The sequence below is a fragment of the Hyperoodon ampullatus genome (assembly GCF_949752795.1).
Source record: "Hyperoodon ampullatus genome assembly, chromosome: 13".
NCBI classification, from domain to species: domain Eukaryota; kingdom Metazoa; phylum Chordata; class Mammalia; order Artiodactyla; family Ziphiidae; genus Hyperoodon; species Hyperoodon ampullatus.
The window spans coordinates 2673007-2698634 of record NC_136926.1 but is presented as its reverse complement, the minus strand read 5'-3'; the positions used below and the strand labels follow the sequence as shown (position 1 = coordinate 2698634).

Here is a 25628-nt window from a genome sequence, read left to right as displayed (position 1 = left end):
TACACCCATGGGTGTATTTGGCATTATTATGCCATTCTCACATCCACCTACCTGAGTGATGTAATGATTACAATCAAATAATAATAAGGCACTTAATCACTCTTTTCTCTTACCCATCCTGTTACTCTTTTCTCATAGTCATTCTTTTTTTTTTTTAATTTAAAACTTTTCCATACTTTTCATTGTTGCCTTATTCAACAGGTTTATGTGATTGGCCCTATTTTAACAAAATTAAAACTTTGGTTTTCTACCACTCTGGCTTCAGGTTACTGAAGTTTTTAGTCAGACCCGAAATGGAGAGCATGTGAGGATAACAATCACCTTGACAAATGAACTCTCACCTACATCACCAACTTGTTTGCAGTTCTATAATATTGTTTTCAGGAGGTATGTTGGTATTTTTTAACATTTTATTAAGAAATTTTAAACATAATCAGAAGTTGAAAGACATGTACAATAAGTACCTGTATACTTAGTACCTAGATTTTACAATGGTTGGTTAGGATCATTGGGTTACCCTGAGTTTTAATCGTTTTTAGGTGTGGTGTACTGGTATAAATCTCATTTATTTGCTTTAAGCACGCGTCATGTCTTTCACTTCCCTATTTGTGTTGAGATTAGATCGTTCAAATCCCATTGGCGCTTATGTTAAGAGCACACATTCTCTCAGCACTTTAACTTTATATTCCTTCTGTCCCACAGGGGGCGCCAATTCAGAAAGCAGGACAGGGTTTAGGTCTGCTCCGATTTCCTTCTTCCATCGTAGGACACGTATAGTGCGTGCTCCGTGATTGGCTTTCAGTGTGGGTGCTGTGTTTTCCAAACCCAAAGTTGTTGGACACAAGTTCTGTGAAGGCCCCCCGCCCCTGCCATCCCCCTGCTGAGTGGGAAGCAATCTGGGTGAGCCTGAGCTTGGCATGAGCATAGTGAGACATAATTCTTGGATTTGTAATTTACCTAAGTTGGTCATGAGATAACCTGTCACTGACTCATTTTGGTGGATACTTGTTTGAATTAATGTAATGGAAGATTTATTTTTCTGTAAGTGATGGGTTGGCAAACTTTTTTTGCAAAGGACCAGATAGCAAACATGTTAGGTTTTGCAGGCCATGCGGTCTGTGTCTCAACAATTCAACTCTGCTGTTGAAGCACAGAAACAGTCATAGGACATACATGATCATGGATGTGTTCCAATAAAGCTTTACTGATGGACAGTGAAATTTGAATTTCACATAATTCATGCATCATTAATCTTTTGATTTTTTTTTCCAGACCTTTAAAAAATGTAAAAAAAAAAAAAAGTTCCTAGGCCATACAGCAGGTAGGCTGGATGTGGCCCCCCTATGAGCCATAGTTTGCCAACTCCTGCTCCAAACAATGTGCCATTGTGATTGTAGTATTAGAGATACTTATCAATATTCATTTCTCTGTTCTGACCTTTCAAATTATAGGCTTTTAAAGATCATGAATTTGCAGCAGATTGGACGGAATTTTTATAACCCAAGTAACCCAATTGATATTCCAAATCATAGGTTTGTATGAAGTGGAAAGTTTCTGTTCCTTAGGTTTAATCACAAACTTTGATAGTGATGCTCTGTTTTGAAATGATCAGATTTACTGTGGCTGCTAGTGGTACCCATCACATTAAGTGAACATTTAACCTGGCTTAAATAATAAAGGAGACATCCCAGAATATTTGGATTTTAAAAAATCATGTGATATTTATTTGTCATGGGGGAAAAGCATAAAGAGTTAATCAACACAAAGGTTGTATTTGCTCTTAGGTAGCAAAACTCATCAGCTAGTGACGATCGCTTCAGAAGTTACTGCAGTGTATCAGGATTGCAGCTCAAGTGGTTTAGGGTTATTATAATAAATGTAGATGCTTTCAATTAGATTTTTCAAGTCTTAGATCAATATAAGTAATAAAATTTAATAAAGTTAGTATATTAAATTTAAAATGGAACTTATAAAGTTATTATATTATTATAAACATTCATTGTTGAAGATCTTAAAAAGATCAGACTTTATCTGGAACCCTGTAAAACCTGAAGCTAAGTAAATGTACTCAAAGACTTGTACTATTGACCCAGTTAATAAATGTAAAAACCATAACTTGATACATACAAAACATGTTTGGATATTCATAGAGGTTACTTCATGGCATTCATTGTCTTTGACAGGTTGGTGATTTGGCCTGGCTTCACTACTTCTATTCTTCAGTATGAAAATAACATCATGCTTTGCACTGATGTCAGTCATAAAGTCCTTCGAAGTGAAACTGTTTTAGATTTCATGTTCAACTTGTTTCGTCAAACTGAAGAACATAACTTTCAAGAACAAGTTTCTAAAGAGCTGATAGGTTTAATTGTTCTCACCAAGTAAGGCTTTTAATAATGCAGAATAATTTTACAAGTCTGAAGATATTGAGGCTTTCTAGTCCTATAATGTTAGATGGAGAGAAAGTAGGGTTTAAAGTTGAGAGGTGGGAATAGCACAAAAACGGGAGAGGGATATTTATAACCTTTCTTAAGAACAAAAGTTTTGGGGGAATATACACATCTTAAAAGGAGAAATAGCCAATGATTTCTATTCTTTTTAGTTTTAATTTTATTTTCTAATAGTTTAGTTAACTTCCCCATCCATCTAGTGTATAGCATAGTCTTTAAGAAATTGTTTTCCCTTTATCTTTCCATAATATTGTATATTACCAACTGATTTGAAATTTTATTTTCTACAGAGTACATAGTGTCTAGCCCCTCTTTTTAATAACATTTCTACATATTTTCATCAAATACCAATCAAATCTGCACTCCATAGGTATAACAATAAAACATACAGAGTAGATGATATTGACTGGGACCAGACTCCAAAGAGTACCTTTAAGAAAGCGGACGGCTCTGAAGTCAGTTTCTTAGAGTACTACAGGAAGGTAAGGTGTTCACGTGGACTCGTATCTTTGTACCGCGAAGGACTTAGACCTTAGGAGAAATCTGAAATATCTTCAGTAGAATTTTCTAACGGGGGTACATATGGAACAAGTTGCTTTTGAAGCTGTCTATAAATGTGTTTAGTAAGGCGGTCACAGCATATTTAGCTCATTAGCCAATGAGCTGTGCCCTGTCCTGGTTCCTCTTCTGCAGTAGCATACAAGGTTCCATTTGAACTTCAGCATGCGGAGGACAAGTAGGAAAACAGTGCAGGTTAACAGTTCAGCATATACTGTCTCTTACTCTGTAGCCAGCACTTTTTTTAAACTTCAGCTGGCAGCGTGGGCTAGAGATCTTTGAACCCTTAGCATCCGTTGTGATAAATCTGCAGATGGGTTAACTCTTACTTTTGTTTTACATGCTGACAGAGTGAGACAGACTTGTCTCGTGTGGGCTAGGTCAGGTTATTGGGTGGCCCCCAGCCCCAGTTTTATAAAGGTGATTCTAGCTGTCAGCACAGTGGTCACTAAACGGACAAAGGCACGAGAGACGAATAGCAAGAAAGAGCAACCACTGACTAGAAGAGAATAAAATGTGTTTCCAGGAAGGCATCAGAACACTGCTGTAGTGTTCAGAGATAAGCAGATCTGCCCCGATATCCTTAGAAGGTCACATTCCATTTGACGTGCTCTGTTAAAAGTGCAGGAAAAGTATTTAAAGAAAACACATTAATTAAAATCTTAAAACCTGTCTTTGAAGTGCTAAAATTTATTTCATTTTTTTCCTACTTTCTCTAGATTATTTCCTTTTTCTAAAAAATGGAGTAAATGAACTATTATGTGTTTATATTTTGTCTCAAAAGTATACATCCGACTAGTGACCTTTGAAATGTCTTTTTCCTGAATATCTACTGTTGCCTGATCTTCAGCTGCTCTCCTGTGACTGAGCAGATCAGATACCACTCTGGAGGGAAACGATTCTCTGAGAAGTCCCATTAAGAACTGGTCTTATTCTGGGCAAAATGAAAACAGGCCAAGGGTCATTTCAGCTTGATTTCCCTACTGCTGTTTTCAACCTCTGAAAACTTGAGGACTCCAACCATGTTTAACCTAGATTCTTCTGGGTGTCAGAGGTTACTGTGAGAAATGAGTTTTGGCATTTTTCTGTAGTTCCTTTTAATAATCATGATCAGAGATGGGAATAATTGGTATATACCAACAGCAGATATAAAGAGGACACAGTTGAAAGTTTGATTTAAACCTGAAGCGAAGTCAGGGAAGATTCCCCTCCTCTGACCAGTATTGAATCTTACATGCCTGCTTATTCTCCCTTAAGGGACCTTCTAAATGCTGGCATACTTAAAGGTTCTGCCTCAGGTCCCTAGTTACTGTATATTTATACTCTCCAGGTGATCTCCAGTCTATGCGAAGACTTCACATATGATGTGTTAACAATTCAGGTTTCTAGCTCTAGCCCTAGGCATGTCTAAACCTACTTGTTCTGAATGTTTGGATGTCTCAGAGATGCCTTACCTGTGACCAACATTGAACATGTGATATCCTCCTAGCCTGGCCCTGTGCAGTGCTCTTCATCAGAGCAGGGAACACCACTTCGACCAAGTCAGGGATTTTATAGTTTATGTACACCCCAGTGCCTAAGTAGGCACTCAGGTATTCGCGTGAACAGGTGAATGATGGATAATTCAAACCTCAGATCACCATGCTTTGTATAGCTTACCTTGTATAACTAATTGTCAAATCCTGTCACCCTACCTAGCTTATCTGAAATACCTTCTCTTTTCTCCTTTTCTAAGTGGCTGCCACCTCCTGTCAAGGCCCCAGTTCTCTCTCTCACTCAACTGGTCTCTTAGTTTTCATTTCTTATGCTTCTGATCCATGTCAAAACTCATACAAGTCTGATGTTGCTAAGTGGCTTCCCGTTGCTCCTGTGTCTTGTTAATAAGCACATTTTTCCTTATCCGGTGAAACCCTGAATGATGTAGCCGCTATGTGTCCTCATCGTGTCACTTGCCCAGCCGCCTTATCCAACCACGGGGCTCCCTCTGCATGCTTGACGCTTGCTCTTAGGCTGACATCTCAGCTTAGGTTACTTCCTCAGGGAAGATTTCTGTCACAACCAGGGATAAAGGTGTCTAGTAGATCTAATTAATCAAAAGGGGTGGGCTTGAAATATTTGAAAGCATCAAGGTATTCTTAGAACTTCCTAGCAGAAATGGAGTTTTAGTACTAAGTGATGGCTTAGTTTTTGTATATTGAAGATAATGTCTAGGAGACACTCAGTAGGAGAGAGGGGCCTTTGGAAGGGAAGATCACGGTCAATCACCTTTAGAAAGAAAAGGTGTAACAGCAGCATTGGACAAAGGAAAGTGCTAGTTTTTCATATGTAGGGGAAAATGTTAAAAGAACTGGCGGGAAGTCCCACAGCTCTGTAATTAAGAGCTGCATTGAAAGCCCTTTGGTGGAACAGAGAATAGGAACACTTCTGAAGTTACTACCACGTTTCTACCTGTGTGTGTACCCAAGTGAATGACGTGTAAGCAGGGTGACTGTCAACAGACCCGTAATAAAGTAGTGTGATAAATAAGTAGTACAGGTAAACGGAGCAGAGGTCAGATAGGCATGTTCTACTTGGACTTTTCTTGTCTGCGATGAAGGCTTTTCTGTGGGTGGTTGGTAAAGAGTTGAATGTAGGACAAAGTCAGTGACAAGCTAGAATTCATGGTCTCTTAATTCATGATGGTAGGTGGCCAGGACCTTAACTGTACGATAGGAAGAAGGAACGGGCAGGTACCGTAGTCTCTTGAGAGACCAGGACTCTTGAAATGGCCATGATGGTATCACCGTCCTGTATGCTTAGTGGAGATGTGATTGTTTTAAAGATAAAAAGTTAGATCTCAATTAACCAGGTTAGTAAAAGATGGTAGGAGAGGATACAAGAGATGATGGAAACAGGGTCTTTAAGACACAGGGCCAGGAGCTCTAGGGAAGATAACTTGAGAGAAGTCTGCGTGGTCTCGAATTGCAGAGCTGAACTGGAGGCTGGAGAGCCGTCTCGCACGTTGTTTAGATACTAAGCATCAACATTTTTGGTCTCTTTACGGGTTGTAAAAACTTACCCTAGATAGTGATTACATGTGGGGAATCTTAATACCACTAAATGGAAGTTCAGCTTCAAAGGAGAAACTCTCCCTAATTAAAAATGTCCCGTAGTGTGCAAACCCCCTCCTTCCACCATTTATTCTTACAGTGAGGCGACTTTCACAAGCTAGTCCTCACTATAATAAGAGTAGTTTTAGAGGAATTACACTGTGGTGAAGACTTGGAGTTACACAGACTACTGTTTCTAAACCAAGAAGTCAGAAAATGAAGTAAATAGAACTGTGACTGAAAGTCAAAACTTAGAGCCTTACTGTCCTTGACCATCTAAGTTTTTAGGAGAAAAGATGAGGTACTCAGCAGAGCATATAAGTCACAACCTGGTTTAGTAGGATTAAAAAGACAATTTTTATACTTGGAAACTGATACTAGCCTTGCTGTTGGCATCAATTCTTAATTAAAAAAAAAACTTTTATTGTCCATTACAAAATGACATGTGACTAAAGGCATTTACTGTGAACAGTGATACTTTCTTCCCTTGAATAGCAATATAACCAAGAAATCACCGACTTGAAACAGCCAGTTTTGGTCAGTCAGCCGAAGAGAAAGAGAGGCCCTGGAGGCACAGTACCCAGCCCTACGCTGCTCATCCCTGAGCTCTGCTACCTCACAGGTACTGCTGACTCTTCTTTACTGGGGAATGAAACCACGCAGCTTACTTTCCCCGTCTGTTCTAGAAGTCACTACACATTCCTTCACACCCTCTGTCCCCCAAAAGCCCTTAAAGCTGCTTTGTCTCCTCAGAATTCTTTCACTCACCACCACCTGACACTCCAGACACTTAGACACGATTCCTGTTTCTTTAACCGTGTATCCCTTTAAACATTTTGTTTAAAGGTCTAACTGATAAAATGCGTAATGATTTTAATGTGATGAAAGACTTGGCTCTTCATACAAGACTAACTCCAGAACAAAGGCTGCGTGAAGTAGGAAGACTGATTGATTACATTCATAAGTAAGTCATCTCTGCTGCACTGGGGTATGGCTTCAGTTCTTTATTTTCGTGGGTTTGGAGGAGTGACAGAAGGTAATTGTGTTTCGCTTTGTATTTGCAGTATTCAGGGTGGGTTCTTCATGTTTCTAAGTGAGGCTACTGTTTGTCAGGGAATAATTAAACCTTGTAGCCTGTGGTATTTCTAATTCTTCTGTTAGAAAAAGAATAGAATAGAAAGCAAAATGGTTTGGGACAAGTCTATGTTTTTCTCTTTGTTATAACATTTTGTTTACTTTGAGGAGGAGATAGTTTGGGCATCAGGAATTTTAAATGAAAGGATATCATGAAGGGAAACAGAGCTGTGATGAGAGAAAAGTAGATTGTACGTCTGGCTTTCCTAGCACTCTCGGTAGGGTTTTAGTCCTGAGAGAAATGTGTTGCAGGCCGCAGTGGGTCTCTGTTTGCACGTGTGCACTAGTTTTTGTTCTGTTTCTTTACATTTAGCGGCATTATGTCAAAATGTTACATTCACAGAGACGAAAACGTGCAGAGGGAGCTTCGAGACTGGGGTTTGGGCTTCGACTCCAAGTTTCTGTCCTTCTCGGGAAGAATCCTGCAAGCAGAGAAGGTTTATCAGGGTGGAAGAACGGTAAGGCCATTCTTCAAGTTGTCCGTCCACTCAGATTTGGGTTAGACTCCCAGTAGAGCGAGCAGGGATACATACCCTACTTCCACGCCAGGGCAGCCCTCTCTCCACCGAGCACCTCCACTGTCGACTGATGTGAGCACAGAGGGGGCGAAGCCTGCAGCTTGCTCCTCAGGCCGTCCATGAGACGTAGCTAAAAGGTGGCTTAATTTTTTAAAATAAGCTAAGTTACTTAAAGTATAGTAGAAGTCTAAGTATCTGAATGGGTTGATATTTCGTCTGCCACTGAAGTGATCTTTTACAGGGAAAGCTCCCAATTTATTTGGCTTCATTTTTGTGTGGACCACTTGTTTGTTAGGGATCTATATTAAATATTGTGATGTCTTTTATATTTTCAGAAAAGGAAAGCAGGTATTCAAAAAATATGTTTTTGTGTAACTGAAGCACTACAAGTGCCAAAATTTTAAAAATCCTTTTGTAAAAAGCTGTGCTCTTCTGTCTTCTAAATGTTCTATGAATAACAGCCTAATCATGTAGCTTAATACTTTAATTGCAGTTGTTTTTATTACCCTTTGTAGTTAATATATATTCCTGTATAAGCGTTGTTGCGGAGGTGAGTAGGACATGTAGAAAGCACTGGGTTTTTCCCTCTGTGGTAAATGTTTCCAGGGTCGATGTGCTTGGAGTCTGTTAGCTTTCTGCCTTGCCGTCAGATGTTTTCACAGCTTGCTTTCAGTATCTGACACCTCAGTCATAAAGGTGCTTAACTTATAAGGCCTTATTTTTTTTATATCTTTATCATGAGGGAAATAACACTTATCCTTGTAAGAGTTTAGAAAGATTAAGAAGACCACAACTTGAGATACTTAGAGTAGTTGGTGCAGACAGGTAGGCACTTGAGTGGCAGCCGTTAATATGAATGTATTTTAAATAAAATTGACATAACCCTTTGGATACATTTTTGTATCTTTTTTCCCCTCACTAAGGGCATTTCGTCCGTCACTGCAGTTCAAATTTAAGAGTAGTACTCTGAGGTTTAGAATATGCCATGGTAGAATTACTGAAGACTTTCTGGCTTTATCACCGAGAACTTACAATGGAATTTACAGTGTCTCTGAACTTCCTTCCAGTTCGATTACAGGCCAGAGTTTGCAGATTGGTCAAAGGAAACAAGAGGGGCACCGTTAATTAGTGTTAAGCCACTAGATAACTGGCTACTGATCTACAGTCGGAGAGATTATGAAGCAGCCAATGTGCTGATACAAAATCTATTTAAAGTTACACCAGCCATGGGCATACAGATGAAAAAAGCAGTAATGTAAGTTCATCAGGTCAGTTCTACTCTGAAAATTGATTAGCAGTCATTTGGAGGGTGTGGGAACTCAAACTGTTAATAAAACTATCAAAAACATGAGATGACCTTAAAGGTCTGATACAGTTCCCTGTAAGGTGGATGCAGAAATGTATCTGAGTCACTAAGGTTGGAGGGAGGACGGGCAGGACTGTCGCTCAGACTTGTGCTGCTGCGAGTCAGAAGCAGCCTTTCGACTGCATGGCTGCGCCTGGTGTTTTATTTCACGTTTTGTACAGAAGTGTTTTGTGTGTTGTAATCTGTAGGAGCCTTTTACCGCACAGTACAGTTGTTGTTCCGTTTTCTGAATGTTGGATTACGTATTTCTGTTCCAGGATTGAAGTGGACGACAGGACTGAAGCCTATTTAAGAGTCTTACAGCAGAAGGTCACAGCAGACACCCAGATAGTAAGGAGCTGCTTGACGTGGAGGCAGTTGGCCTGGAATCTGTTGCTGTAAATCTTAGAACTTGAGTCCGTTGTTGTAAATGTGATAATTAGGTTCCCAAACCGGTCACGAAATATGTACTTGACCTACCTAAGATAGCTGAGTTCATGCGGCTTTACTCGTGCGCCTAGGAGCTTGTTGTTGTACACTGTGAACAGTGAGCAAGGGGTGGAGAACAACAAAGCCATCTTAAATTTACCCGGACTCACACGCTTTAATTACTCTAGAAAATCTGGGGGGAGAAAAGGCACAAGAGTAAAAAAACAGTACCTAGCTGTTCAGCACACACAGTGTAGTTAGGGTATCTGTAGTTACACTTAAGTATAATGAATGAGGCGGCAAAGACAAATTTAATGATAAACAGCCTATCTGTGTTGCTCTAATCCCAAGAAATGAATTGGCTTCTTCTAATGGATTCCTTTTAGTCCTTTATCTCATGCTTAAATGCCACAGGCAAATTACTATCAGGTTGTCTGGAATAATAGAGACACCTGGGGTAGAAAAACGATTTTATTGGGGGCCATGGAAAGAAAGATAAGAATCTGAGAATATAAACTGGAGAATACAGCAATGAGTTAAAGAGCTGGATTCAGCTCCCAAACTTAAACTTGAATCCTCAAAATTTGGGCAGGTGTCGGTGGCTTGGTTGGTTGGTTGATTTTCCAGCTGTTTTGCGATGTACTTGACATGTAACGTTGTGTGAGTTTTAAGTGTACAGTGTGATGACTTGATACGTGTATGCATTGTGAAATGATGACCACACAGGGTTAGTTAACACCTCCATCACCTCACATAATTACAATTCTTTTTGTGTATGTGGTGATAACGGTCAAGATCCACTTTCTTAGCAACTTTCAAGTATATAATACAGTACTGCTAACTGTGATCACCATGCTGTACAGTAGATCCTCAGAACTTAGCTTTTAGCTGGAATTTTGTGCCCTTTGACTAACATCTTCCCATTTGGGGCAGGGGTCTGCTGAGATCAGGTACTTCAGCTTCCCCAGCAGTGCCCATGGACTTCCTAGGAAATTTCATGGTTTGATCATATTCTCAAGCCAGAGCTTTAAAAGTTTAAAAGCCATGATTCTAGGTGGGTCATGAGTAAGAAAATTGTGAGCATTTTAGAAAATCTTTTATTTGTCCACCTATAGGTTATCACTAACTTGTTTTGCCCGATTCCCTACCTCTCAAGTATTCCAAGCTGGCAAAAGAGCATTTTTAACTATGTTCTCAAGTTTTGAATTATTTGCTTAACATGCTTTCTTTATTAGTATCTGTTACCTATAGTCGAATGTAATGAGCATTAGCTAGAAGTTAATGTCATACTTACTAGCTGCATGGCAGAGATGAATAGTAAAGTAACTGATTTTGTGGGTTTGGTTTCCTGTCTTCTTCCTTGAACTTAATTATCAGTTTCCTAATTCTTTGTAATGAGGGCGTTTTGTTCGTTTTTAGGTTGTTTGTCTGTTGTCATGCAGTCGGAAGGACAAATACGATGCTATTAAAAAATACTTGTGTACAGATTGCCCTACTCCGAGTCAGTGTGTGTTGGCCCGGACCTTAGGCAGACAGCAGACTGTCATGGCCATTGCTACAAAGATCGCCCTGCAGATGAACTGCAAGATGGGAGGAGAGCTGTGGAGGGTTGGTATGCCTGTAAGTTTGATTTAATTGGTGGATAAAAGTTTTCATTGTCATTTAAGAAAAATGGATTTTTTAAATACTGCTGATATTCTGTTGTATCTAACATTACGATGTTTTTGTTGAAGCTAAAGCTAGCCATGATAGTTGGCATTGATTGTTACCATGACACCACAGCTGGACGGAGGTCAATTGCAGGCTTTGTAGCAAGCATCAATGAAGGGATGACCCGGTGAGTGGGCTTTGGTAGCCGCAGATTAACTGCTAGACATAGGCAACACAGGCCACGAGTCCAGGGGCCAGTGTCTGGGGAGGACAGGGGTCGTGTTAATTCTTTACCTTGATTTCTCTTACGTTAGGTCCAGTAAAAGAGAAAAGTTAGAAAAGGAAACCAGCTATTAGCTACCCTACCATTTTTTTTTTTTTTTTTTTTCGATACACGGGCCTCTCACTGTTGTGGCCTCTCCCATTCCGAGCACAGGCTCCGGACACGCAGGCCCAGTGGCCATGGCTCACGGGTCCAGCCGCTCCGCGGCGTGTGGGATCCTCCCGGACAGGGGCACGAATCCGTATCCCCTGCATCGACAGGCAGACTCTCAACCACTGCGCCACCAGGGAAGCCCTACCCTACCATTTTTAATGTCCTTCACTGGCCCTTAACCTGATGTAGTGGTCAGATTGCGTTTCAGGTTATTTTATTATTTGTATTTGTGGGGAGGATGCATCTCTTTAAATGTGACTGTGTCTCTAAAAACTTCTGTAATAACTTTATTGAGCACTGAATGTAATTTCAAGTTGTCATGTTAACTTTATTTTGGAAAACCCACTTGAGTTTACCCAGTCATTTGTATTTCGACATAGTGAAATTATTTTTCAGTGCTTTTCTTAGAACTAATAGAATTGCCAAGAATAGGAAGAATGAAAATTGAAGCATTGATGTGTTAGCATTACTAATGGGCACATTTCAAGGTGTTTTATCTTTTAGAAAAGTATCTTTTATCAAGAGTATAGTAGTAAGAGTGTGCTTCTGTGTGTTTTTTTATAATATTCTTTTTTTTTTAAAACCCCACATTTGCTTATTTATTTATTTTTGGCTGTGTTGGGTCTTCGTTTCTGTGTGAGGGCTTTCTCTAGTTGGGGCGAGCGGGGGCCACTCTTCTTCTTCGCGGTGTGCGGGCCTCTCACTGTCACGGCCTCTCTTGTTGCGGAGCACAGGCTCCAGGCGTGCAGGCTCAGTAGCTGTGGCTCATGGGCCTAGTTGCTCCGCGGCATGTGGGATCTTCCCAGACCAGGGCTCGAATCCGTGTCCCCTGCATTAGCAGGCAGCTTCTCAACCACTGCACCACCAGGGAAGCCCGTTCTGTGTGTTTTGAGGTGTAAACCTAGGAGGCATCTCTGGCTTAAATTTTATTTTCTTCTCAGTGATGGAATTATGGGACCGATTTATAATGAAAGAAAACTTTATGAAGATTTCCTGTATCTTGTCCCTTCTGCTTAAGATTTCAAAAAGGAAGTTAAAGAACATGAATGGCTAAGGGTAACATAGATATAGAATGATTCAAAAGTGAAAAACTTCTAGACAGTTGCATTCTCACCGCTGCCATGTTTTTTCTCTGAATAGCTGGTTCTCTCGCTGTGTATTTCAAGATAGAGGGCAAGAGCTAGTAGATGGGCTCAAAGTCTGCTTGCAAGGTGAGTCTCCTGTTGTGGTTCCCGTCTGGCCTCTGAACTAGAGTCTTCAAGAAATTGTCTTAAAGCTATGTTTCTGAAAAAAAACCTGTGCCCAGAATTTGGTAGAAGCACATTTTTGTTCTGTGTTAATGTAGTTAACACTTGTCTGGCTCTCTTTCAGCTGCTCTGAGGGCTTGGAATAGCTGCAACGAATACTTGCCTAGTCGAATTATCGTGTATCGAGATGGCGTAGGAGACGGTCAGCTTAACACATTGGTGAACTATGAAGTACCACAGTTTCTGGATTGCCTAAAATCTGTTGGTAGAGGTTACAAGTAAGCATGCGAAATGTCATCATTTTCTCTTTATAAAATTACACTTTTGTATTTTTGAACATAATGTCACAGGGTGAACCGGTGAGAATCTACCCTTACAGGTGCGGTCAGGCTTGAGGCAATGGAAGGGGTTTGGGTTGGGGGCTGTCTTGTGGAGAACTTTTCGTGGAGGAGAGGGGCAGGCTGGAAACGTAGAGCGGGAGCTCCTTCGAGGAATGACGCACGGAGATGCCGCCTTTCTCTCCTCAGAGCCTTGAAGTACGAGGGTCTGATTATCCCAGTACGTCCGTAGGCATCCACAGCATTGTTTATTGGAATATGTATTCCAGATAGTCTTAACTTTTTTCTCTACCTCATTGTACTGTAAATACTTGTTTGATTTCTGTGTGAACTGAGCTGGACTGGCACTTGGTGGGTAAGATGCTTGGCGTGTGTTTGGTGTCATAGGGGAGATGGCTCTACTTCGCCCTTTTAGGCGGTCTGCACAGCCCAGGGGAGTTAGTGCTCCTCGTAACTGAACGCTGCCTGCGGTCTCCTTTGAAAGCTGCGCTGGGTTTCGCCTTCCTCTGCTCTCCTGCAGAGGTCATCGCTCGTGCTATTTGGCAGTACGTTGCATACCATCTCAAGGTGGCTGTTTTAATAAGTTACGTTGTTTAACTTTTGCTATTTTCTTTATCAGATCGTCAGGAAGTCCAGATCAGGGACTGTTTAGTAAGAGCTTAGCGCGTAATGTATTAAAGATTTGTGGATTTGATTTTTAAGGGTACTTAGAACATCCAGGAGACCTGTTTATATGTGCTTGCACGTGCATATTTAAACACTGATTATTTTTGCCAGACTTTTTCAGCCGGTATTTGTTATCATTATAAAAATTGAGGGATTTTGAAAGTCATTTGACTGTACCTGGGCTCGCTGTGATTTATAGGCCCATGGGATGAGCATTAAGAGCTTATTTCTAGCTAAATTGGAGGGTGCTTCCAAGTCTTCTTTGGCCAGATTCTGAAAGACCCCTTCTAAGTGTTGATTCTACACATTTCTTAAAATGAGATCATTATGCTAGTAAGTTCTCAGAGCGTGTCGGGGGTGTTTTTATCTCTTTTGAAGTAATTGCGTTTCAGATTAAGATGCTAACAGGCATTTTTTAAATATTTTGTAAATGAAGGTTAATGTTCTTTCCTGTCCTCTTAAAATTCCCAGTGCTTGTATTTTCTCATTAAAATAATGGTATTTATTTTAGTTTGGCTTTTGAAGTTTTGTAAGCCTTAACTTGTGTTTTCTCCCTTAGATTTTCGGTCCTTATGGAGAGGGGTGATGTGGTGGAAGGGAGTAGAGGGAGGGCTCAGAGGGACCGCTGCTTTCTTAGGTATTTGTTTTAGTTGTTTACTACTTCAGCACTCAGAATTTTCTAGTCTGAGCTGCTTTCTTTCTCATATCTAGAGAAAAAGAAAATTTCAAGAAGTGAAGCATAGAGGTAATAGTGCAAGTTCATCTTGTTTCCTTAGGCTGAATGTTTGGGATGCTGGGAACGTAACACTGTTGTCCCTGCTGGGGCCTGCATCTCTGGTTCTTTGAGTCTTTGGAGCCCTTTGGGTTGGCTCCCAGAAGGACTGGCAGAAATAGTTCTCAAAGAGGAGACTCGAGCCCTATAAGTGAGTATCTGTGAACAGGGTCCTCCTCTACAAGGGGGTGGAGCTGGGCCTGAGGAGGCTGGTGGGATTTCCTGCTCAGCTTCCCGTTGGCGAATAGGAACACATGTTTCAGGGAAGGAGGATTTAAATTGATAGCTTGGACTAGTGTATAACAGACCATTGCATGAAGGAGATTTCACGTCGTGAATCGTGCTGTTGTTTGGCGGCTGCAAAGATTAGTGATCAGGAGGCACGTATCTTAAAATCAGAGTCGGGTTAATCCCAGCTTTGCCTTCCTCTGTGAAACAGGGGAGGCAACTTAACCAAGGCTGATGAAAGGAATAAGTCAGAGTGTTTAATGTATTTCACACAGTACCCAGTAAGCACTCAATAAATAGTAGGTAATTCATCTAGAAACAAGTTTGGAGTTGTACATAAAGTAAAATAATATCCAATAATTATTCCTCACTTTGAAGAAATGCAGAGTTTGGACTGTAATGTTTGTAGTTATCCTTTTTGTTTTTTATCCTTTTTGTTTTATCCTATTTGTTTTTTAATTGAAATGTTGATGTGAACTTTTTATAAAGATGCGTCATGGATTAGTTGATTTAGAATGTTTGGTATAAGAACAAATCAAAAAGTCACTTTAGCATACTTGTGACTTGTCTTTTTTTTTGACATTAAAACTTTAATGTCAGTTTATTGCTGCATTCAGATATAGCTAATTATTTTTTCAAAGTACTTCAAACATCTCATAACTACTAATTATTTTATTTTATTTTATTTTGGCTTGAACAGAAATCCTTTATTTCTTTTTTTTTCTTTTTTTTTACATCTTTATTGGAGTATAATTGCTTAACAATGGTGTGTTAGTTTCTGCTTTATAACAAAATGAATCAGTTATACATATACATGTGTTCCCATATCCCCTCCCTCTTGCATCTCCCTCCCACCCTCCCTATCCCACCCCTCCAGGCGGTCACAAAGCACCGAGCTGATCTCCCTGTGCTATGCAGCTGCTTCCCACTAGCTATCTACCTTACGTTTGGTAGTGTATATATTTCCATGCCTCTCTTTTGCTTTGTCACAGCTTACCCTTCCCCCTCCCCATATCCTCAAGTCCATCCTCTAGTAGGTCTGTGTCTTTATTCCTGTCTTACCCCTAGGTTCTTCATGACATTTTTTTTTCTTCTTAAATTCCATATATATGTGTTAGCATACGGTATTCGTCTTTCTCTTTCTGACTTACTTCACTCTGTATGACAGACTCTAGGTCTACCCACCTCATTACAAATAGCTCAATTTCGTTTCTTTTTATGGCTGAGTAATATTCCATTGTATATATGTGCCACATCTTCTTTATCCATTCATCTGATGATGGACACTTAGGTTGTTTCCATCTCCGGGCTATTGTAAATAGAGCTGCAATGAACATTTTGGTACATGACTCTTTTTGAATTATGGTTTTCTCAGGGTATATGCCCAGTAGTGGGATTTCTGGGTCATATGGTAGTTCTATTTGTAGTTTTTTAAGAAACCTCCATACTGTTCTCCGTAGTGGCTGTACCAATTAACATTCTCACCAGCAGTGCAAGAGTGTTCCCTTTTTTCCACACCCTCTCCAGCATTTATTGTTTCTAGATTTTTTGATGATGGCCATTCTGACTGCTGTGAGATATCTCATTATAATTTTGATTTGCATTTCTCTAATGATTAAAGATGTTGAGCATCCTTTCATGTGTTTGTTGGCAGTCTGTATATCTTCTGTGGAGAAATGTCTATTTAGCTCTTCTGCCCATTTTTGGATTGGGTCGTTTGTTTTTCTGTTATTGAGCTGCATGAGCTGCTTATAAATTTTGGAGATTAATCCTTTGTCAGTTGCTTCATTTGCAAATATTTTCTCCCATTCTGAGGGTTGTCTTTTGGTCTTGTTTATGGTTTCCTTTGCTGTGCAAAAGCTTTTAAATTTCATTAGGTCCCATGTGTTTATTTTTGTCTTTATTTCCATTTCTCTAGGAGGTGGGTCCAAAAGGATCTTGCTGTGATTTATGTCATAGAGTGTTCTGCCTATATTTTCCTCTAAGAGTTTGATAGTGTCTGGCCTTACATTTAGGTCTTTAATCCATTTTGAGCTTATTTTTGTGTGTGGTGTTAGGGAGTGATCTAATCTCATACTTTTACATGTCCCTGTCCAGTTTTCCCAGCACCACTTATTGAAGAGGCTGTCCTTTCTCCACTGTACATTCCTGCCTCCTTTATCAAAGATAAGGTGACCATATGTGTGTGGGTTTATCTCTGGGCTTTCTATCCTGTTCCATTGATCTATCTTTCTGTTTTTGTGCCAGTACCATACTGTCTTGATTACTGTAGCTTTGTAGTATAGTCTGAAGTCCAGGAGCCTGATTCCTCCAGCTCCATTTTTCGTTCTCAAGATTGCTTTGGGTATTCGGGGTCTTTTGTGTTTCCATACAAATTGTGAAATTTTGTGTTCTAGTTCTGTGAAAAATGCCAGTGGTAGTTTGATAGGGATTGCATTGAATCTGTAGATTGCTTTGGGTAGTAGAGTCATTTTCACAATGTTGATTCTTCCAATCCAAGAACATGGTATATCTCTCCATCTATTTGTATCATCTTTAATTTCTTTCATCAGTGTCTTATAATTTTCTGCATACAGGTCTTTTGTCTCCTTAGGTAGGTTTATTCCTAGATATTTTATTCTTTTTGTTGCAGTGGTAAATGGGAGTATTTTCTTGATTTCACTTTCAGATTTTTCATCATTAGTATATAGGAATGCCAGAGATTTCTGTGCATTAATTTTGTATCCTGCTACTTTACCAAATTCATTGATTAGCTCTAGTAGTTTTCTGGTAGCATCTTTAGGATTCTCTATGCATAGTATCATGTCATCTGCAAACAGTGACAGCTTTACTTCTTCTTTTCCGATTTGGAGTCTTTTATTTCCTTTTCTTCTCTGATTGCTGTGGCTAAAACTTCCAAAACTGTGTTGAATAAGAGTGGTGAGAGTGGGCAACCTTGTCTTGTTCCTGATCTTAGTGGAAATGGTTTCAGTTTTTCACCATTGAGGACGATGTTGGCTGTGGGTTTGTCATATATGGCCTTTATTATGTTGAGGAAAGTTCCCTCTATGCCTACTTTCTGCAGGGTTTTTATCATAAATGGGTGTTGAATTTTGTCGAAAGCTTTCTCTGCATCTATTGAGATGATCATATGGTTTTTCTCCTTCAACTTGTTAATATGGTGTATCACGTTGATTGATTTGCGTATATTGAAGAATCCTTGCATTCCTGGAATAAACCCCACTTGATCATGGTGTATGATCCTTTTAATGTGCTGTTGGATTCTGTTTGCTAGTATTTTGTTGAGGATTTTTGCATCTGTGTTCATCAGTGATATTGGCCTGTAGTTTTCTTTCTTTGTGACATCCTTGTCTGGTTTTGGTATCAAGGTGTTGGTGGCCTTGTAGAATGAGTTTGGGAGTGTTCCTCCCTCTGCTATAATTTGGAAGAGTTTGAGAGGGATAGGTGTTAGCTCTTCTCTAAATGTTTGATAGAATTCGCCTGTGAAGCCATCTGGTCCTGGGCTTTTGTTTGTTGGAAGATTTTTAATCACAGTTTCCATTTCAGTGCTTGTGATTGGTCTGTTCATATTTTCTGTTTCTTCCTGATTCAGTCTTGGCAGGTTGTGCATTTCTAAGAATGTGTCCATTTCTTCCAGGTTGTCCATTTTATTGGCATAGAGTTGCTTGTAGTAATCTCTCATGATCTTTTGTATTTCTGCAGTGTCAGTTGTTACTTCTCCTTTTTCATTTCTAATTCTATTGATTTGAGTCTTCTCCCTTTTTTTCTTGATGAGTCTGGCTAATGGTTTATCAATTTTGTTTATCTTCTCAAAGAACCAGCTTTTAGTTTTATTGATCTTTGCTATCGTTTCCTTCATTTCTTTTTCATTTATTTCTGATCTGATCTTTATGATTTCTTTCCTTCTGCTAACTTTGGGATGTTTTTGTTCTTCTTTCTCTAATTGCTTTAGGTGCAAGGTTAGGTTGTTTATTCGAGATGTTTCCTGTTTCTTAAGGTGGGATTGTATTGCTATAAACTTCCCTCGTAGAACTGCTTTTGCTGCATCCCATAGGTTTTGGGTCGTCATGTCTCCATTGTCATTTGTTTCTAGGTATTTTTTTATTTCCTCTTTGATTTCTACAGTGATCACTTCGTTATTAAGTAGTGTATTGTTTAGCGTCCATGTGTTTGTATTTTTTACAGCTCTTTTCCTGTAATTGGTATCTAGTCTCATAGCATTGTGGTCGGAAAAGATACTTGATACAATTTCAATTTTCTTAAATTTACCAAGGCTTGATTTGTGACCCAAGATATGATCTATCCTGGAGAATGTTCCATGAGCACTTGAGAAAAATGTGTATTCTGTTGTTTTTGGATGGAATGTCCTATAAATATCAATTAAGTCCATCTTGTTTAATGTATCATTTAAAGCTTGTGTTTCCTTATTTATTTTCATTTTGGATGATCTGTCCATTGGTGAAAGTGGGGTGTGAAAGTCCCCTTCTATGAATGTGTTACTGTTGATTTCCCCTTTTATGGCTGTTAGTATTTGCCTTATGTATTGAGGTGCTCCTATGTTGGGTGCATAAATATTTACAATTGTTATATCTTCTTCTTGGATCAATCCCTTGATCATTATGTAGTGTCCTTCTTTGTCTCTTCTAGTAGTCTTTATTTTAAAGTCTATTTTGTCTGATATGAGAATTGCTGCTCCAGCTTTCTTTTGGTTTCCATTTGCATGGAATATCTTTTTCCATCCCCTTACTTTCAGTCTGTATGCGTCTCTAGGTTTGAAGTGGGTCTCTTGTAGACAGCCTATATATGGGTCTTGTTTTTGTATCCATTCAGCCAATCTGTGTCTTTTGGTGGGAGCATTTAGTCCATTTACATTTAAGGTAATTATCGATATGTATGTTCCTATTCCCATTTTCTTAATTGTTTTGGGTTCGTTATTGTAGGTCTTTTCCTTCTGTTGTGTTTCTTGCCTAGAGAAGTTCCTTTAGCATTTGTTGTAAAGCTGGTTTGGTGGTGCTGAACTCTCTCAGCTTTTGCTTGTCTGTAAACGTTTTAATTTCTCCATCAAATCTGAATGAGATCCTTGCAGGGTAGAGTAATCTTGGTTGCAGGTTTTTCTCCTTCATCACTTTAAATATGTCCTGCCAGTCCCTTCTGGCTTGCAGAGTTTCTGCTGAAAGATCAGCTGTTAACCTTATGGGGATTCCCTTGTGTGTTATTTATTGTTTTTCCCTTGCTGCTTTTAATATGTTTTCTTTGTATTTAATTTTTGACAGTTTGATTAATATGTGTCTTGGCGTATTTCTCCTTGGATTTATCCTGTATGGGACTCTCTGTGCCTCCTGGACTTGATTAACTATTTCCTTTCCCATATTAGGGAAGTTTTCAACTATAATCTCTTCAAATATTTTCTCAGTCCCTTTCTTTTTCTCTTCTTCTTCTGGAACCCCTATAATTCGAATGTTGGTGCGTTTAATGTTGTCCCAGAGGTCTCTGAGACTGTCCTCAGTTCTTTTCATTCTTTTTTCTTTCTTCTGCTCTGCAGTAGTTATTTCCACTATTTTATCTTCCACGTCACTTATCCGTTCTTCTGCCTCAGGTATTCTGCTATTGATCCCATCTAGAGTATTTTTAATTTCATTTATTGTGTTTCTAATCGTTGCTTGATTCATCTTTCATTCTTCTAGGTCCTTGTTAACTGTTTCTTGCATTTTGTCTATTCTATTTCCAAGATTTTGGATCATCTTTACTATCATTATTCTGAATTCTTTTTCAGGTAGACTGCCTATTTCCTCTTCATTTGTTAGGTCTGGTGGGTTTTTATCTTGCTCCTTCTCCTGCTGTGTGTTTTTCTGTCTTCTCATTTTGCTTATCTTACTGTGTTTGGGGTCTCCTTTTTGCAGGCTGCAGGTCTGTAGTTCCCGTTGTTTTTGGTGTCTGTCCCCAGTGGCTAAGGTTGGTTCAGTGGGTTGTGTAGGCTTCCTGGTGGAGGGGACTAGTGCCTGTGTTCTGGTGGATGAGGCTGGATCTTGTCTTTCTGGTGGGCAGGTCCACATCTGGTGGTGTGTTTTGGGGTGTCTGTGGACTTTTTATGATTTTAGGCAGCCTCTCTGCTAATGGGTGGCGTTGTGTTCCTGTCTTGCTAGTTGTTTGGCATAGGGTGTCCAGCACTGTAGCTTGCTGGTCGTTGAGTGAAGCTGGGTGCTGGTGTTGAGATGGAGATCTCTGGAAGATTTTCCCCGTTTGATATTATGTGGAGCTGGGAGGTCTCTTGTGGACCAGTGTCCTGAAGTTGGCTCTCCCACCTCAGAGGCACAGCAGTGACTCCTGGCTGCAGCACCAAGAACCTTTCATCCACACGGCTCCTCAATTTGGGATGATTCATTGTCTATTCATGTATTCCACAGATGCAGGGTACATCAAGTTGATTGTGGAGCTTTAATCCGCTGCTTCTCCTTCCAGCTCCCGTTAGGGAAACGGGATGGTCAATCAGATATTTGAACTTATTTCTTCGAATAGGGTTATGCCAGACGTGGTCAACAGGGCGTGGAAGAGTACCCTTTGGGGTTTTAATTTTCTTAAGAGGCAGTAAGTTTTCAGGACAAGGACCAGCATTGGCTGTATAGGTCAGAGAAAGTAGAACTTCCTGAGGGATGAACTCATTCTGAAGGGAAGTAGGAAGGGGTTTTGACGGATCCACCAGACTTTTATTCTCCCTTAGTTTAGGAAGTCCGTTTCTGCGTCAGAAGTGATGGGAAACCGACCCTTGCAGCCCGGTACCGGTAAACTGTGCTTCCCGCCAGACGTCTTGTAGCCGCACCTTTTTTCGTGACTTGTCTTTATGTCACCACATTTGCTAAATCATTTCTTGTGATGTCAGAGGACTAAAATCCACTCTGTCTTTTTTTTTTTTTTTTTGGCTGTGTTGGGTCTTCTTTGCTGTGCGCGGGCTTTCTTTAGTTGCGGCGAGCGGGGGCTACTCTTTGCTGCGGTGCGCGGGCTTCTCATTGAGGTGGCTTCTCTTGTTGCGGAGCATGGGCTCCAGGCATGCGGGCTTCAGTAGTTGTGGCTTGCATGCTCTAGGGCGGAGGCTCAGTAGTTGTGGCGCACGGGCTTAGTTGCTCTGCGGCATGTGGGATCTTCCCGGACCAGGGCTCGAACCCGTGTCCCCTGCCTTAGCAGGCGGATTCTCAACCACTGCGCCACCAGGAAAGCCCCACTTTGTCTTTTGATTCCTGAGACTGTGGCTCTGTTATATCCAGATCTGCTGTAGCTGGGCAGTGAGAGGTCTATTGTACATGGGTAGATAGTGATATTCCTAAAATGTTCCTCCATTTACTTAAGTAGAATCACCTTCCTGCCCCTTGTGTATTTGGTTCCTTCTACCATGAAGGAGCACACTAAGTTTATGATTGAACAGAAGTTCCCATGTGGGGATCTTTCCGACCATCAGTCTAGACAGTATGTTGTGAACTGCCTACCCAAGTCAAACACTACCAGCCAGGTCCACACTGCATGTGAAGCCCTCTGCTTCCCGGTGTGTAGAATAAAGTATATTTATGCTCTTAAGGAACTAATGTTCTAGCTGGAAAAAGAGCACAGGAAACGTGAGGAATTGAAAATCCTAATATTTATCGGGGGTTATTACATGCCAGCACCGGTCTAAGTGCTTAGCGTGTTCTCATTCATTTATTCCCAAACGGATGTGTGTACACAGTGTGACTGTGTCAGACAGGGAAAGTGAAATGAACCTTTAAGAGATGGATAGAAAGGGTATTCAGGCTGAATGCATACTGGCAGTTACAGGGCTGCCCTCAGGAGAGCCAAAAGGCATGTAGAGGCAGTGGATCTAACGCGACACAGAGCTGAAAGCTCCCTAGGCCCGAGGAGTTCAGTCTTGACGTGGGAAACCACCTGCAGAATGGGGCTGGGGAGGGAGAGGGGAAACGGCAGTGTTCTGGTGCTGCTGTGCAGCGGGCTGCGGAGTGGCTGAGCCGGGAGAGACAGAGTTCCCCTTTATGTTGTCAGCCAGTCACGGTGAGAGGCAGGAAGTTAGACTGTTGAGACTGCTCACGTTAGCTTACCTGTCCAAGATTTGAGAGTTCATATCTTACTTTCCACGTAGAAGAAAATGCCCACTGAAAAGGCTTTCAAACTGTGAACTTTAAAAACCTGCTGGGTTTAACATTTTCGTGAGACAGGTATGTCGTTTGCTTGGTTTAATGATGAAACATCTACATGACCTTGAGTCACAGGGCCCAAATATGCCATTTTATTTTCTACTCGCAGTAGTTTCCTGGCCCTAACTCCACGCCCTTACAAGCTGTGGAATCCTCCTTCACAACTGGGATAGCTAGTATGCCCCAAGAGGGATGTGCGTTTCCTTTTAAATGGAGTGTATGAATGTATGAATGCTTCAGTGCCCTGAAAATATGACTGACTAAATGCAGTTACATTCATCACCATCTTAAGCCCAAGACTAACGGTCATTGTGGTGAAGAAACGAGTGAACGCCAGATTTTTTGCTCAGTCTGGAGGAAGACTTCAAAATCCACTTCCTGGAACCGTTATTGATGTAGAGGTTACCAGACCAGAATGGTAAGTTCTGTATTAGATGAAGATAGGTTTCTGTTTTGTTTTTTAGCATAGCCTCTGTACTTTATCACCTTTAACACATTTACTTGATAGTTCTTATACTTTATTTCTTATAAATACTAAAGTCTTTCATTAGTTTGATCTAATAATGCCCATGATTTATTAACTTAGTCTCTGAAATGGCGAACAGAGGCTTCTGTGCCATTTCTCTCTGGGGGAAGCGGGTTATTGTTCGTGGTATTAGTTATACATACTGAGTTTAAGAACAGCTGCTCTAGATTGCTTTTGCATTTTTTTTTTTTTACATATGTAACCTCATCCATAGATTGTTATTTTCCAATCAAAATTTTTAGATCTGTAATGCACTTAGTTACCCACAGGTCAGAAAGTGTCATCTGAAACACAGTTGCAGGTAGAAAAGTGGCTTCTGAGCAAACACTTTTTATGTAACCGGGAGCTGCACTCTGCCATAAGAAAGCCACCTAGAACATTCGGGGGCACACGGTAATGATCTTATTAGCACACGAGGGTTCGACTGTAAAGTCATGAAATTTGGTTCCTCGAAAACCCCTTTGTGGGGAATGGAGTACAAGGCAGCAGGTCATGTTCACGCTGGCACGTCATCGGTCAGTCCACATTAATCCCCGCTTCATGGGAGTGAACAGCTGTGATGATTCTGTCTTCACATATAAATTTTTGGAGCCCTTTTTAAAAAGGGCAACTTTAATCAGGGTAAAGTGTCAGCCTAGGTGCAAACTTTGAATGTGGAACGCTTCTGTATGAACCTTAGGTAAATGAGGCATTACTGTACTAAATTTATGTAGACAAATGATAATACAGATTTTAGTTCTGTTTAGTCCTGTTATCTGACAATGTATAGAAACTTTCTTTCAAGGTGCATTTCCTTGGATTGTGTCTTTCTCTCAGGCAGATGTTAGTTATCAGAAGGATTCTAACCTGTTGGGGAAAATCATTGAAGGAGGAAGACAGAATGGCTAAGATAGCAACTAAGATATTACAGTTTCATTTCCTGCAGGATTCTCTTTAATGATTCAGAGTGACCTCATGATACTTCTAACAGTACTACTACTCTGATAACCAAAGCTCAGGTGTAACATTGACCTAAAGTCATAATTTTTTTAACAATTTGGGGTAAAATCCAAGTTGAACTACAAAGTATGAAAACAATTTGATTACTTTTTACCAGATGTTCTTTAAAACTGAACAGCTGCTGTTGCTACTCAGATACTTGGAGAAGTCCACTTTGAACCATAGTAGCGTGCTTAAACTGGGAACAGAGGGTTTGATTCTAGCTCTTTTGTGGTTTCTCTGTTCTTTTGGGCAAGTCATTTAACATTTCTGAAACCCTCATTTTGCTAAATAACAGTAATCTGTTGTAGATCAATTCTGATTTTAAAATTTGTCTAGTTTCAATGGACATAATAAATTAGAGTTAATTTCTTAATATCTGTATCAGGTCAGATTACAATATCTCTGGATTGATGTTTAATTGGTACCAAAAAAATGAACAAACAAACAAAAAACCTGATGTTCCTTTACGTTTGCACTACTTGGTTCTTGATTCTAGAGCCTGTTGCTGCTCAGTCATCTCCCTCAGATGTGGAGTGGAAACAGTGACCCGGTACAGTGGCACCGTCATAGTTAGCAGCCGTGTCAAATGTTTGTTAATGCCCCGAGGCATCAATGATAGATATTTAAAAATATAAATAATAGTAGTATCTTAAACCTCTTTCACACACAAGCATTCCAAAATGGTTCATGAATAACAAGTTCTGAATTCAAGGAAGCACATTACGTTTTGAGAAGATGAGGTCACATTTTAGTGTACTGGATCTTTTCACTGTAAGAAACTTGAATCATCTTAATTTTAGCCTTCAAAAAGATGAGCCTTACACCCATGTGTTTCTTTCTTTTGTAATTCCAGGTATGATTTTTTTATCGTGAGCCAGGCAGTGAGAAGTGGTAGTGTTTCTCCCACACATTATAACGTCATCTATGACAGCAGTGGCCTGAAGCCAGACCACATACAGAGGTTAACTTACAAGCTATGTCATGTCTATTATAACTGGCCAGTAAGTATTTTTTTAATCGATGTTTATTCACATCAATGAGATTCACTTTTCAAAATGGAATTGCTATGTTGTCTAAGGCTTTT

General features: G+C 40.1%; 1 protein-coding gene across 1 annotated transcript in view; it reads left to right on the top strand.

The window, feature by feature from the left end:
• The window catches only part of PIWIL1 (piwi like RNA-mediated gene silencing 1), a gene marked incomplete at both ends in the record, with an annotated part of 34090 nt that overhangs the window by 8273 nt on the left and 189 nt on the right, over window positions 1-25628 (top strand). Inside the window, 15 exons of the mRNA XM_079717503.1 lie at window positions 266-387; window positions 1452-1532; window positions 2184-2381; window positions 2821-2932; window positions 6593-6719; window positions 6944-7061; window positions 7575-7689; window positions 8817-9004; window positions 9373-9445; window positions 10943-11143; window positions 11257-11360; window positions 12750-12820; window positions 12981-13134; window positions 23330-23455; window positions 25398-25545. Coding sequence (XP_079573629.1) covers window positions 266-387; window positions 1452-1532; window positions 2184-2381; window positions 2821-2932; window positions 6593-6719; window positions 6944-7061; window positions 7575-7689; window positions 8817-9004; window positions 9373-9445; window positions 10943-11143; window positions 11257-11360; window positions 12750-12820; window positions 12981-13134; window positions 23330-23455; window positions 25398-25545 — 1938 coding nt within the window. The remainder of the gene's footprint in view (window positions 1-265; window positions 388-1451; window positions 1533-2183; window positions 2382-2820; window positions 2933-6592; window positions 6720-6943; window positions 7062-7574; window positions 7690-8816; window positions 9005-9372; window positions 9446-10942; window positions 11144-11256; window positions 11361-12749; window positions 12821-12980; window positions 13135-23329; window positions 23456-25397; window positions 25546-25628) is intronic.